Raw genomic sequence first — 16,021 nt, forward strand, 5'->3', positions numbered from 1 at the left:
GTAAAGATACTAGTCTTCTCTATTTCTATATTTACAACTCCCTTCTCCAGCAGTGAGAAACTTGATTTTCATTATTCTCAATATAGTAACTTATTTATTTAGTCCTAAAATCCAAAGATAAATCACAATGAAAAAAACTAATTAGAGTTTGATATGTTTATGATTTTTTCTTTCCTTTAAACAGAGGATATATAGTGAAAATATTGTGTTGAAAAGTTACTTTGGTGAGTTCATTATAGTTATGTCATTCATCTGAAATATAATTCAGGTTCATTTGTTCCTGTTTTATATTCCATTTTAGGGTTCCTTTCCCCCATCTTTGTTGGTTTTATTTTATTGCTATTTGAGTACATAATATATTTACATGGTTTTGTTGACATAAGAAACATTCAAACCTGTAAGAATTTGTATGAGTTTGTTTAAACCAAACTGATGACAATTGCCAGGAAGCAAAATCTTAATGGATTGAGAAAATGTTCCAGAGAATGGTAGTTTTGCATCTTATTTTATACATAGAATAAAAGGAGGAGACATAAATAGGGTTACATGAAATTCGTTGGTGGTAGAGTAAGGGGGCAGGAGAAGGCAAAGTGGGGAAATCTCTGGGATTTGGATAAAAAGTGAAATGGAAAGATGCTTTTACATTGGTGAGTACAGGATAGTTAACAATTAACATTTACAGCACTAAGAGATGGCATGAAGCAAAGAAGATAATAGTGAGGGGTTCTGTGGTCTCCTGCTCTGGTGGGAGATTGTACCCTGAGGAGTCTGGGAAAAAGGGATTACTCTAACATTCCAAATGTCTGATAGAGTAGATACAAAAAGGCAATAGACAGGCTCAGTTAAGGTAAACATTGACTTTTGTCAGGGAAGATACCAGCCTAGGACATGACAACCCACCATGACTTGCTTTTAGTTAGGAAGTTTTCGTTTCAGAGCCTCCCATGTGTTTACTCTAGGTCTCTGAGTTTGTAAGGCCCACTCACTATACAGGCCGCCCTGAGCTTGTCAGGTTTAGTATGTGGCCCCCTTTTTGTCCACAGTTTCAAGGATCCAAAGCCATATGAAAAGGTCGTCCTAGTACTTAAGCATATCAGTGTTGACTGCATTTTGAAGAAAAATAAATAGTGCTAGGCTATGGTGAGCATTATAAAAAGCTAAACAAACAAAAAATCCCCTGTTTTTCTGTTAGGTCTTTTGTGTATTTTCTAAATTGAAAATTAAAGTTAAACCTCACTGGGTATAATGGCATAATGCACAATTACCAACTATTTCCTCTCTTTCCCAGCAATCAAACATAGAGGCTCTAAAATCAGGGTTACAGGGTAAAATTCCTGCAAACCAGTTGGCAGAAATATGGTTGAAGCTGATTGATGAAGTTATAGAAGACACAAGGTAAATTGATTTTGTGTATCTCAGAATTTCCAGACATGCTTCCCTCTCTTAAACTATACGACTAGAAGAGCCTCTAGAATTATTCCTAATGTTCGTCGGAAAAATAAATTTCAATTAGTCAGGCTTCTCAAAAGGCTGGCACTGGGAGGAGTCTGAATCACCACAGGAAAAACTCCACTTTCGGATTTGGTGCCAATTCTAAAGCAGCCCTGGAGGCTGGGGCCTGACTCCAGGAAGCACATCCCAGCACAGCCTCAGGCCAGGGGTGTGGGAGGGAGCAGGGCTGTGCCTCTGCCTCCCACCAATCTCCCGGCTCCTACAGAGAATAGGATCTGGGGGCAGAGCATCAATATTGCCATTCAGAACACGTTTGTAATTTCAACACATTTTTCAGAAATAACTCTTTTACGTGCTCATTTACTGGTTGCCTAGTGAACACTCTGGCCCAGCCTCCTTTAGGTAAAGTCAGTAACTTTGACTTGAGCCAGAGAACCTTTCATAACCGTGACTTGGGGAAACAGCTCAGATCTCTGGGTATTTGGAAATCAAAGGGGGAAGTGATTCATTTCAAACTCGTTTTAAATATTAGCTAATAAAGCAGTGGACAGGGAAGTTCCAAAAGAAAAGCATATTGAATAGTTCTCACAAGCAGCAAGAATCAGAGTCATCTTCTCCCTCCCGGCAACCCCAACGCCAATGCTCTAAGTCTCCCTGTCTTCTTGTGCCTTCTAGTGGTGTAAGCAGGTAATTGATATGCAGCTAAGATCAAAGTACTGCTGGGTACTGGTTTATACTCAGAGAATTTTAATCTGGGTCCAAGAGGTCATTTCTTCCAGTCTCCTTACTTTATAGATGAGAAAACAGCGGCCCAAGGAGGTGAAATGATGCATCTGATGCTTTTAGTTATGAAGTTTTAGTTAGGAAAACCAGAGTTGGGTTTATAAGTGCAACTCTTCTTCTTGCTACGTGTTTCACACTGTTAGCATGTATTTATTGCAAGTCTCACATGTGACTTTTGAGCTAGCAGCTTCTGTATTTATTTATGCATCAAAGAATCATTCTAGGGACTTAACCCTTCCAATGCATTGCCATAATTACTAATGTAACCACACAAATATTTCATAATGCCTTTCATGTCAAAAATGCGAATTTTAAGGTTTGCTGAGGGAAACACAGAAATATCTATGTTCACTATTCTTGAAGAATCTCTTTTTAAAGAATCAAATGCATGTGAACTATTTCTTGAAGATTTAAATTGGAATCGTTGAAACTTTATGTAACAGGAAATCTGTGTTTACGGGAAGTCATGGTTGGATTTCCTTCATTTAAGAAGCTGGGTGAAATTCAAACCAATGGAAATTCCAGGGAGAGACAATGTGAATAGAACTTCCTGGAATTGGTGACAACTTTACCCTGTGTCCCCGCCAGCTGCCATGTTGAGAGGGAAGCGCTGGCAGAAGATGACCTTTATGGCCCCAGCTCAGCTATTCTTGACTTCTCATTTCGAATGAGAGCTTGGCCTGCACAAGCGGTTCTTAACCTCTTGGGAGCTCCTGGGCCCCTTTGAATACCTGATGAGATGATGATAATGATGGCAATATTATTTAGACTTTAATTGGTATCAGGCATTGCTCTCAATGCTCTCCATATATTAATTCATTTACTTCCCACAACAATCCAAAAGGTAGATATTCCCCCCTCCCCCCCCCACAACATTTGAAGATAGGAAGATAAGAGATCACAGAGCTAGTAAATGATGGAGCCAAGATTTGTACCAGGTAGCCTGCTCCAAAGCCCGTGTTCTTCCTTGTTATGTTACACTGCATGTCAACACAAATGTACACTTTTCTTTATAGGTTCCAGGGATTCACACACTTCCTCAGGCTCACCCACAGGTGATGTAGGGGTGTATGGACCCTAAGTTTAGAACCCGTTGGCTAAATGGTCTCTAATCTCCCTCCTCCTTCATTTTGTGGTTCTATACAATGATTATAGGAAGGAAAGGCCATTTCTCCAAACTGCTGCTGCTGTTTCCATCTTCTTTCCAGTGTTTCTATGGGCCTTGGGTCAAATCCAAGGAATCGCTTTGAAATTTTAATCCCCCTGCATTTCTCTTGAGAGTGAAGAGAGTCTTAACTGCAACATCTGATCTACCAAAGCCATATACAATCTATTCAGCTTACACCTGCCCATGCAGTTAGGAAAATGGTGTGATTTGAAAGATGGAAACCAAATATAAATGACTTTGACAGTTCTGAAGCCTAAAGAGCTATCCTGCAAACTCTGTTTTGTTTTGTGTTTTTTAGCTACACGTTGCCTCCAATGGAAGGAAACCCTAATGTCACAATTCTAGATACTCAGATCCAAAAGCTGCGGTCCAGGTCTCTCTCCCAGATTCATGAGGCAGCTGTGAAGATGAGGTCTGAGGCCACAGACGTGAAGTCCACAGTGGGGGAAATTGAGGACTGGCTTGATAAATTAATGCAACTGACTGAAGAGGTAAAACTTTTAAACTGCACGAATGTCACTTTATTTAGAAGAAGGATTCTGTGGAATGGCATAGGATGGAGATTGTGGTAGGGAAACCTAGTACATTGCCTTGGATTTTGGCCAGATCTGATGGATGATGAAATCAAGGAGTTGCTGGCCAAGATGCTAATCGGCAATGGGGTGAACATCATTGTAGTCAGGGCAGAAGAATAATTTTGAGTTGGTGGTCCTAGGAAGGTCTTCAGAGTGGAAAAATCATTATCATAATCACAGAACAGAGAGTATTTCAAGTAGAGTGATAAAGTAGCAGATAAGGAGCAAATGCCACCTTTGGTTAGAATTGGGAATACTTGACTTTGAATCTGGATCTACCATGTGTAAACTTGGGGCAAAGTATCCAAACTCTCTAAGCCTCAGTTTCCTTTAATGTAAAATGGAGGTAAATATAGTACTCACTTCACAGCACTGTTTCATAAAGACTAAAGAGGATGATGAGTGTCAAGGGCTTAACACGGTGCAGGGTACACAGTGAGGGCTGGATAAATTTTGATTGCCATTGACCTCTGTGGACTGAGAGAGCAAGAAACAGAAGACTCCTCCTACTGACCTTCACAGGTGGGGCAGGGGACTGATGTATTTGTAAATAGAAATACATTTGAAAAAACACATGTGATTACAGATAATTTTTATTTTCTACTTTTTATACTTCGGCGCTTTCAAATTTTCTATAGTGAACTTGTATTACCTTTATAATAAAAAAGTAGTTTTTAAGAACTAAATGAATATTTCATATTGGAAAATATATGAAACTTGTAACCCTTTGACTACTGTTGATGGCTTTCTTCAAATGATGGGCCAGATAAGAGGCGGTATTTCCTAAAACACCCGTCGGAGCCCAGCGAGCAGGCAGGGCTTTGGGCAGGTGAAGCCCCCTCTGCTTCCCGCTGTGCTCTTTGGCCATCCACAGCCTCTCCCAGCCCCGTGGGCTCCCGGTGTGGTCCCAAAAGATGTGAGACTCAGGAATGTGGGCCAGACAACCCCTGACCACAGTGTTTCTTTGCCAAGCGGAGCCCTGCAGGTCCAGCCTGCAAGTCCATGTGCATTTAGACTAATGCTAGCTTTGCTTCCTTTTCCTTCCACCCACGTGACCAGCCTCAGAACAGCATGCCTGACATTATCATCTGGATGATCCGGGGAGAGAAAAGACTGGCCTATGCACGTATTCCCGCACATCAGGTTTTGTACTCCACCAGAGGGGAGAATGCATCTGGGAAGTACTGTGGGAAGATCCAAACCATCTTTCTGAAGGTACGGCTTCATCACTGCGTAATGTGAAATACTTAAATGCAAAGCCCATATTCCCAAGAAAGGGCTGCTTTACAGTTTGCCAGTCATTGCATGGCTAGGGCACCGGTGATCAATTCCAGCCCATCCTGGCCCCTTCCTCTGGGGTGGTAATTCCCAGAGAGTGGTCCAAGTTTTGTTGGCATTCAATCAAGGACTCTGGAGAGGTCTTTGCGGCATTGATATTTACATGGCATTGTGAATGCTTTGCTTTCTGGCATGAATTTTTCCACTGATTTCTAAAGCCTCATGCAAACCAATGCCTTTCTCCCCTTCCTTTCTAGGGAGTGTTTGGGAGTAGAAAAAAGTATATATCATATAGGTAGTCCATGGAATCTATTCCCTATCTAAATGGGTTCTCAAATTGAAAATTTGGGAGAATTATTACTTTAGGGCAGGGGTTCCGGGCATTTTTTAGAGTCATGGACTCCTTTAAATACCTGGTAAAAGCTGCTGGCCCTCTCCTCTAGAATAATTAACATCTCACGTTCATCCAGTATTTTGCATATGATTCAGAACCCATAAACCCATCCAAGGGCCCTGGATTAAGACCTGCTCAGTGTGTGCGTATGGAGAACCAAAGGAAGCCCTGGGACTGGCAGCAGAGACCAGAATCGTTCTCAGTCGCATGTTTGACATTCCTCTCCATGGCCTGAACCCAATGGGTTCTTTGGATTTGCGGGGGAGGAATAAAGAGCAAGAAGAGGAAAAAAAAAAAAAAAAAACCATCAGGGGAGAGTGTTCTCTTAAAACAAGGAGGAATCTGCTAACTTTTAAAAAATGTACTCATTGCTCTTTAGGGTGAAAATAGAACTGGAGTGATTATTTTCTCTCAAGTACCTCTTGGTGGGATAAATATTACGTAAGATAGAAGCACAATTATAATTGACCTCAGAAGTGGCTGGAAGCAAACTGATTAATAAATAAAATTTCACAGGGGGTGAGAGAGGAGGCAGAGTGCTTTTCTCTGTGTTAGATTTTAGAACTCAGTGGATACACAGCAAAATGCTTTTAAGGGAATGTTTTATATATTTATTGATTTTGTTAATACTCATTATCCAGTTTAGGGAATTATTTAATTCAGTGGGGTTCTTTTTGATCTTGGGACTCCTTTCCACAAAAAGAATAATTTTACAAAAATTGTTGAAGACCCCAGAGAGCTTTTGTTTATGTGGATTGTGACTATTAATATTTACCATTATATAAATTAAAAATGAGCCATTTAAAAATATTTATTAATTCATTTTAAAAGAATAATAATAGCCCCATTACATGTTAACGTAAGTTGCATGTTTTTATCCAATATAACTACTTTCTTTAAAAATCAGAGAGCAAAGTGATACTGTTTTACATTTTTTGAAATATTTTAACTGTGAAAACATAAAATTTCTGGTGAGAGCAATGGTTGGATGTTTGGCCTACTTTTGGCTTCATGTTAATGTCACAGCCCATGCTGTGCCCCCCATAATGTATCATGTCTTTGTGCGTCTCACAGTATCCACAGGAAAAAAGCAATGGGCCAAGGGTGCCTGTGGAGTTGCGAGTGAACATCTGGCTGGGCTTAAGTGCTGTTGAGAAGAAGTTCAATAGCTTCGCGGAGGGAACATTCACTGTCTTTGCTGAAATGGTACATTTCACGTCATCACTCTCTTTTCCTCTTTGTGGGGGTACATTTGCCTTTCATCCTTAGGGGAAACACACGTATTTGAAACCACCAACCTCATCACTACTGCCTAAAATCCCAGCCAAAGGACCCGAGCCTGAGGGAATAGGGAAAGATTGACTTAAGGTTTTATTGTCATCACTGGGACACAGACCGAGTGATTAACACAAAGACAACCCAGGAGTGAGGGCACTGGTCAGTGCAGACCCTGAGAAGCCTGCCTGGGTCAGGAGCCTGTAAACCACAGGAGACTCCCTTCTCGCTGAGGGGAAGCCTCAGGTGGGTTTGCCTGAGGCCAAAGAAAATGCTGCCTGAGTACTTCAAAGACAATAGAGATAATTTGTAAAACCTTCACTGAGTTAAAAATCGACTTTTGGTTATTAAAAGTTTCATTACAATTAAACCAATGGAAATAATTTTCACAAACTGGACAGCTAAACACAGTTATTTGGATTTGTTCTTTATATACTATTTTAAACTCAACGTGCTTTTTGAGGTGAATTTATTATATGTATTCAGTGGGTTTCTTTTGATAATTTTCAGATGAATTTCCTTCTTCTGCAGATGGGCCTTCATACTCAAATAAATGGGGAGATTACCTTCTTTCTAGCTAGTTTATACGTGTTCCTGCTGCCCGACACTACCTGACAACTGGTTCAGGATTGTGGCTCTTATCTGCTTGCTGGGCAAGAAACCCATGGCTATCTTCAATGTTTACATTTTATTCATTTAGCAGTACCTGACACATAAATATTTATTGGATGAATAAATAAATACATGATAGCAGACTTCATCCATCCACCCATATTCTCCAACCATCCATCCAACCATCCATCCATCCATCCATCCATCCATCCATCCATCCACCCATCTACCCATCTATCCATCTATCCAAGTTTTTAGGGAGTAGTGGCTTTATCCCAGGCACAGAGGCAGGTGATGAAGAAGCCAAGCCCTGTCCTCAAGGATCTCATCATCTATTGCAGTGATTGTAAAACGGGGTGTCTTGTTAAACATGCTGACTGCCAGAGCCATTTCAGGGATTCTCATTCTGTTGCTGAGTGAGGGATTAGCACTAGAGGTGATTCCAATGTGGGTAGATAAGAGGTATCAGGGAACACGTTATTTGAGAAACAATGAAACACATGGGAGACACACAGAGTCCTTACAGAGCAGGCTTGGAAGTGCAATTGGATGTAAATAGTGGGTGTGCTGGAGGTTGCAGGGGAGGAGTGGTGGATGCTGACGTGCAGTCAGATGGGTAATGTGAAGTGGAGGTTCATCAGGGCACACATAGGAGAGGCTTGCTTCTGCAGTCCTCTAGCATTTCTTGGCTTCCACCTACCTTCCAGCTCTGTGGCTGGAGCTAAGCCTGGAGAAGCTAGCACTGAGCAAGGATCGACCAGTCCAGGGCTCCCTTTCACCCTTTCCCATTTCCAGATCCTTCCCTGCCTAGAGGGAACTGGAGTTTCGATTCCTGTAAAGAGATAATCCACCCATTTCACTTGTTTTGTGTGACTCTCGTTTCTCCAGATTCTAACAGCCTGTGAGTACCAGTAGAGGCACACTTATAACAATAATGGAAATATCGCTGGTTCTTTCCTTCCTGTGCTAATACCAGACCTCAGTTCTCTACAAAATCCCTCCCCACCCTAGATTTCTGGAAGTCTCTGAGGTGCTTCACCTGTGCTAACAATCCTTACCCCAAACTGCTAGTTGAAGGCCACAGCTCAGAGCCACGTGAGGCCCCCATCCCTACTGCTGTTGATGCCCTCTTGTCCGTGCCAAGCTTCTAACCTGGATTTCACTGGAGCCATGCCGGCTTCCAAGCAGAAGTGGTATGAATGCCTTGTTCCTTCTTCCTGTGTCCTTGTCACTTGGAAACCAGAGGAGCTGTGCACAAGCCCCCAAGTCTAACAGCCCCCGTGACAACAGGTTCCCTATTTTCTTCCTCAAGTTCATCTCCTCTCAGGGCTCAGGGCCAATATCTCAGACAGGCACTATTGTGTCCTTGGGTCCAATGTCCCCATCAGCCCCTGCTCAAGCTTCTTCCCTCCTCCTTTAGCCAAAAACTTCCTTATCACTTATGCCAATCATCTTCTCAATGAGCTCATCAGCAGACAAATGGAACTTTTTTTGCTTCATCTAAACAGACACACTCACTCTAGCAAATTTCAGTCCTTTATGATAGTTGACATAATAAAGGGCAGATCATTATAGATTTATAAATGCTAACGTAGAAAGAAGTGCCCTGTAAACCAGAGTCTGCTATTGCCACTGAACCTGCTTCCAAAAAGGTCTTGGTCTACCCACCAGTGGGCATGAAGGCTCAGGATTTTTAGACCCCGTAAAGGCTGGGTGCTAAACAACCTTCGTGTTTCAGACAAGTTCTTTGTGGATTGTCTGGGAAATGTAGCATCAGTTATAATATTCTTTCTATGGGGAAATGTGCCCCAACTTCTAGGCAGTAGGTTTGCCAATAAACTTAGAAGCCTGCATATTCATAAGCTGAGGACTTTTTATAGGTATCTAAAAGATTAGGTTCAGAGATCAATATGGAGCCATTCGAAATAATAACAGAAACAACTAGCATGATATACCATTCTTCACAAAGCACTTTCCCAATCATTTGCACATTTGAACTTTATAAGATGTATAGTATTAGATTATCCCCGGTTTATATTTGGGAATACTGAGTCTTGGATTTATCCTAAATTGCATAATCAGTAACAGCCCAAGTTTGGTTCATACCTTCTGAGCTTTTTCACTTTCTATTACTGGTTAGCTTAAGTCTTAGATGGGCTTAAAGATTTATGAGCTGGTTCTATTTCTTGCTCTCTGATGGTGTTTCTCCATTTTTCTTTTTTTAATAGTATGAAAATCAAGCTCTTATGTTTGGAAAATGGGGCACTTCTGGATTAGTGGGTCGCCATAAATTTTCTGATGTCACAGGAAAAATAAAACTCAAGAGGGAGTTCTTTTTGCCTCCAAAAGGCTGGGAATGGGAAGGAAGCTGGACAGTTGATCCTGAAAGAAGGTAAGTTTTCCATTTTCTGGAAAAAAAAAATGATGTCAATGAAGCTTTTCCCTAGAAATTGGTAAATGAATCTTCCCCACCATTTCTTATAACATTTATGTAACACCCAATGAGCAGGAGTAAGTCTATAGAAATTCATAGAAACTTGAAAGGTTTCATTAGCGTCCCATACAAGGCAAACAAATATAAGAAGACCCTGGGACTAACATTTATTGAGAACTTTTTTGTGTGAATGTGTCGAGCCATGTACTAAGCACTGATATCATCTTACTGAATCTAGACTGCAGCCCTACAAGATAGGTAGTGTCAAAAATTATCAAATATCTGAGATTTTTACCTTCTTGTAAGCTTAGCAAAGTAACTTACCAGTGTCATGGATGCTGGTAGGTAGGAGACACAAGACTCCTGGTTCAGAGACAAAGGATTTTATTGTCCACAACAATAGCAATACCAGAGTATTAACATTTACTTTACTTCTCTGAGCCCCAATTCCCACAGGGCAACAAGAAGACAGTCAGATGACACTTGCACATGCAATGGGTGATGTGGCAGGAGAGGAACCTTGAGTTTAGGGAACCCAAATGTTTTATAATGGGTAACAAGCATGCTAGCTCTTTGCTCCATAAAGAAATATCCTCTCTGTCTTCCAAATTTGTTTCCCATGTAAACATCCTTGAAAAGACAGTCTGTAACAAAAGTTAAGGGTCCTGTGTGCAGAAATGCAAAAGACACACAGAGATTTATGTCCCAACAAATAATAGTATTAGCTCCACTTTATAGATGAGGAAACTGATACCTAGAGAGAATAATTAACTTATCCAAAGGCATACAGGTTGTGAGTGTTACAAGTCTAGTCTGAGCACTAAAACTGGCACTCAGCTATTATGCTGGAATATTTGTAAGAAACAGTAGAGGAAACACTTAAAATGGGTGAATTGTATGGTGTGTAAATTATATCTCAAAAGCTGTTATTAAAAAGGGAAAAAATGAAAACAACAGCAGAGAATAGCAAGCATGTTTTCCCTGGAGTCTGGCTTATGTGTGTTGCCTGCAGCATCAGGACTGGAGGTCCCTCTTCTTCCACTTCATGATGGCGCGCTTGAGTGTGGAGGAACCAAGCTTGTGAACTTAGATTTTAAGACCTCAAACTAGTTTGCGATCTCTGTCCACATTTGTTTCTTGTAATCACATAGGCATTAAGGAAGGAGGGAAATGGGTGTGCTGGATCTGTTCTGTTAAGACCTAGTGTTTGTACATGATTGCTTTTAACCCATGGCGGCTTACTTTGGATGGAGTTGGGGTTGCTAGTAAGGAGAAGGGAAATGAGATTTGATTGGACAGAAGGGAGAAAGGTTAGTGAGGACAGGGAAAGGCAGGGGGCATTGTGATTGAAAAAGCAGAAGGTAAAAGCCTGTCAGGGCTGAATGGGACCTCACAGGCAGCTACCGGGTCTTCTCCTTCTCTGGGGCCCAGAAAAGTGATGGATGAGCCCAATTTACAAATGGTTGGGACTCTGTGTTTTCTGATTTCTTTCCAGTGCTTGATTCTAGGGGAGAACACAGCAGGGAAAAGATGTAGCACCGGTAAAGGAAAAAGAAACCTCACTTGAGTGAACACCTGGCAGAAGATTTAAGTCGAAGTTGGAGCCTCTGTACTTTCCTCTATGGATTGTCAACATAGTTTCATATCCAAGAGGAAAATTGGCATAGCAGAGAGTCAGTATAGATTTCCCAAGTGCCCAAATGGAGTTTGGAGTCTTAAATGACCTGGTTTGGCTGCCTACCTAGGAACTATCCAGAAAACCTAAACTCCGTTGAAGACTGAGCAAGCCATGAGTAAGAATTTCCATGCTTGGCTCCACGGGGCTGTTCCCACTCCATTTTTTAAAATAGGGTGAATGAGGAAGGATGACTGCCTATTCTTTTGAACTGATAGCCAAGAGCTTTGCTGAGAAAAATCTGAACAGCCCTAAACTGAAACAGATATATGGAATATGAGGTCCCTATAAGATGCTGCCCACAATCCTTTTCCCCAGTCCGCACCCTAACTACTGCGAAGCAGCAACCCTGCTAGTCTGAGGAGTTCTCTGTAATTTAGGTCTCATTGTTCCAGCGGCCCCTTCATCAAACGAATGTCAAAAGCTATTAGCACAAAGAGGGGTTTGGAGGGGAGCACCCACAGGGCCAGAGTGAGGAGGGAACTGGTGCCACCCAGGCTATAGATGGTTCTGGACCATTGGAAAGAGTTGGGCTTGTCAGCTACCATTTCTCCCTTGGTAACATGAGCCGTGCCTGCAGCTTGCTGACTGAGGCTGATGCGGGTCATATGGAGTTCACAGATGAAGTATATCAGAATGAGAGTCGCTACCCCGGGGGCGAGTGGAAGCCAGCCGAAGACACCTACACCGACGCGGTGAGTGGCGTGCTCCCGAGGCGTGCTCCCAAGCCTTACACGTTAGCTGTTTGGACCCATGGTCTGTGAATCCACTAACCACAGGCTTGGTTTCCCCTTCTCCTCTGCTCCGTCTCGTGTTCTTAACAGCCTTGCATTCATAACAAGCCACACAAGTGCACCTATAGTTATTTTCTGTAGAAGAGACGTTGGCCTATTTAACTAGATGTTGGTATTGGTAAAGGCTTTGCAATTTTTAAGATTGTAAATGTTTATTTTTTTAATAGTTTTAAAAAGATTTACAAATTGAAGGCTTATGTTTTTAAAATATTCAAACAGCATAAAAAGAAATGAAAAGTAATTCTTCTTCATGATCCACATTTCACTCCCCAGAGGTAACCATTCCTAGTTTTCTGTTCATATACAAGTATATAACTTTTCTCCCCACCGAAATAGAATTGTATGCACAGTTCTACAACTTGTAATTTTCACATGACAATATGTCTTGAACATCTTTTGATATCAATACATATAGATCTGTTGTACATTTTTTCTTTGCCAGACCCAATGCTGTTACTATGAAGCGCTTTTTTTTCCCTGTATATTAGCTTTTATTAGAGAAAAGATGGTTGTAAAAGTAGACTTGAAATAATTATGGACCCCCAAGAAAGAAAGACATTTTCTGTTTAAAATCTAGGTTTGCTCTTATCAGATTTTGGAGTCTTGATTTTGGAATCTTTAATAAGTGTTTTATTACAAGTTAAAGAAATGAATTGCAGTAGACCCGCACAATCCGACCAGAATCACCTTGCTCTAATGAGCTTTTGAAAAAATGCCTGCAGTGTTTTGGTATATGCACCCAGTATAACATAATTGATGCTCTTTTTGTGGACATTTAGGAGTTTTTTCAAGTCTTGGCATTTTAAGTGATGTGACAGTGAATGTCCTTAGACATACATTGTTACTCACTTGTGAAAGTTGATCTGTAGGGGACATCCCTAGATGGGCTTGGTCAAGGTTTTGATGCACATAAAGTTTTGATAAATATTGCCAGACTGCTTTCAAAGAGGTTGTATAAATTTATATTTCCAGCAGCAGTATATTAGAGGGCTGTTTTCTAAACACTCACCATCCCACTTTAACATCTTTGACCATACTTGAAAAACTGGTATCCTGTTGCTATATTAATTTTTACATTCTTAATTTAAAGTAAAGCTGAGTATTTCTCCATATGTTTATGGACCCTCTTTACTTCCTTTTACTATGAGCTTTTCCCCCCATAACACTCCCATCAGTTTTTGTGCAGAACTGAAGTCAATATTTAAAATAAACTTTCTTCAATCGTACATGATTATTATCTACAACCTCCAGCACCATTACCCCATACTTGAAGACATGTGTTTTTCATGCTTTACCCATTTCTGATGGATTCTTTCCAATATAACCCCTCGTAAAAAGAGTCACACCATTTCATAATATTAAATTGAACCATATGAAACTGCTGATATTTCACCATTTTGACCTGCAAAAACAATTTCCCATGGTTCAACCTAACATATTCCCTAATGGTGGAAACAGAGGTTGTTCTCTTTTTAAACTAATCTTTGTATAGTAATTGTGTCTAAATAAAGATTAGAGATTTGTCTGAGTAAGATTCATGTCTAAGCTGCTATCTCAGTTACCATGTGAATACCATAGTTAAGTGTGAGGAATCATATCTCATCTTTGCATCTTAGATGACATTATGGCTTAGTTGTAAGTCTTCATTTTTTTGCTTTTTTTTTTTAAAGAACGGTGACAAAGCAGCATCACCCAGTGAGCTCACGTGCCCTCCAGGTTGGAAGTGGGAAGACGATGCATGGGTATATGACATAAATCGTGCAGTGGATGAGAAAGGTAACATTTTATTTCATTTTTTTATTTTAATTTTTAAAAATTTTTATTACAGTTGACAATAGTTTCAGGTGTACAAGATAGAGATTAGACATTTATATACCTTATGAAATGATCACCCCGATAAGCCTAGTAGAGAAAGGTAAGATGTTAGTTTCTTTTCTGACTAGGGGCTCTCAGCCCAGCCCTGGTTAGCCAGAGTAAAGTTTCCTTCAGAGGGAGGGGTCTTACCCCTGCTGGTTTGTCTGTGACAACCAGGTCATGTGGTTTTACTTGTGACTGTTCAGATGCCAAATCTGAAGGACAAGCTAGTGCTTGGACAGGTGCAGGTCGGGGACTGTCAAGGATAAAAATGTAAGGTAAGGGGACTGGGTGGCTGGACTTTGGGATACCAGGGATCCATAATGAGATATTTTCTCTGCTCTAACCACACCCCATTCCCTCCCTGGAGACTATACATTACCTTCAAAGTCCTATTCAACAATAGTGCAGATTACTGATGTAGCCTCTGCTAATGAGGTGTATCCTTTTCTATGAATAGTAATCTAAAGTTTAAATGAAACTATAACATTTGGAATTATCAAAAGAGAAAACACTGATTTTTTTTTTCTTGCAAGATGGAGTAGTACACAGACACACCTAGCTTTCAAATAGATTTCCAGTTCTTTGCTGATCCTGACACATGCATGGGCCTTGTAATAAGAGTTAACGTTAACTGAACACAACCTACGTGATGAGCCTGGCCCTAGTGCTTTGCATGCATTATATTGATTAACTAGAGGCCTGATGCATGAAATTCGTGCAAGAGTATGCCTTCCTTTCCCCCGGCTGCTGGCACCAACTTCCCTCTGGCACCCAGGACCCGGGCTTCCCTTGCAGCCCTGGCTTTGTCTGGAAGGTCATCCGGAAGGATATCTGGTCTAAGTAGCATATTACGCTTTTATTATATAGGATTCTTTTTTAAAATTGTGTATTTTACCATGATACTGGAGAAATTAGACCATAGGCAGGTTTGCTAACTTGCAAGAAACTTTTTTTTAATTCACGGCGGCATGTGGGGATGCTGGGATTTGAACTCAAGCTGAGTGACCATACAGACTGCATGCTGTTAACCACCATCTACTTCTGCCTTTTGTACTGTGCTGTATTCTTAGATACATTCAATTACCATGAATGAATGGAAGTAAAATAAAAAAGTGGAGGGGAACCCCATGGCCACTGAGGAAGAGGGAGCCAGGGGAATAAAGCTATACTCAGTTTGAAAGGAGCAGTGGCTTTCAGTCATGATGGTAGAGAATATTTAGGGGCAGAGAGAATGACTAAATGTTTCCTGGAAGTTTATTTGGCCATCTGGCAAGTGTATCTCCTCTCAATAACCATTCACACTCTCTGTTCCAGGCTGGGAGTATGGAATTACTATTCCTCCTGATAATAAGCCCAAATCCTGGGTTGCGGCAGAGAAAATGTATCATACTCATAGACGACGAAGGCTGGTCCGAAAACGCAAGAAAGATTCAACACAGTCCACTGCCAGTACTGCAAAGGTAAGAGGGGCAGTGGGAGGGATCTGGGCCGGGCTCTGCCTTTCAGACCACACAGAAGTCTACTTCGCTATTTCTACAGAAGCCATTTGCCAATCAGGGGCCTACTACCTTGCTCCAGGGTTCTCAGTGTGCTCCTCGCCCCGATTGATCAGCAACAACAGCATCACCCAGGAATTTGTTAGAAGTGCCCTACTAATTTAGGAACTCTGAGGGTGGACCCCAGCAACCAGGTGATTCTGAGGCAGGCTAAATATTGGGAACCAT

General features: G+C 41.1%; 1 protein-coding gene across 1 annotated transcript in view; it reads left to right on the forward strand.

Annotated features, from left to right (window-relative positions):
- The window catches only part of MYOF (myoferlin), a 134,470-nt gene that overhangs the window by 72,694 nt on the left and 45,755 nt on the right, over window positions 1-16,021 (forward strand). The window contains exons 22-29 of the mRNA XM_080687487.1: window positions 1,289-1,395; window positions 3,702-3,894; window positions 5,038-5,193; window positions 6,725-6,856; window positions 9,766-9,929; window positions 12,227-12,341; window positions 14,111-14,216; window positions 15,612-15,757. Of these exons, the coding sequence (XP_080543613.1) occupies window positions 1,289-1,395; window positions 3,702-3,894; window positions 5,038-5,193; window positions 6,725-6,856; window positions 9,766-9,929; window positions 12,227-12,341; window positions 14,111-14,216; window positions 15,612-15,757 (1,119 nt within the window). The remainder of the gene's footprint in view (window positions 1-1,288; window positions 1,396-3,701; window positions 3,895-5,037; window positions 5,194-6,724; window positions 6,857-9,765; window positions 9,930-12,226; window positions 12,342-14,110; window positions 14,217-15,611; window positions 15,758-16,021) is intronic.

Source organism: Plecotus auritus, assembly GCF_963455305.1.
Source record: "Plecotus auritus genome assembly, chromosome: 9".
Taxonomy (NCBI): domain Eukaryota; kingdom Metazoa; phylum Chordata; class Mammalia; order Chiroptera; family Vespertilionidae; genus Plecotus; species Plecotus auritus.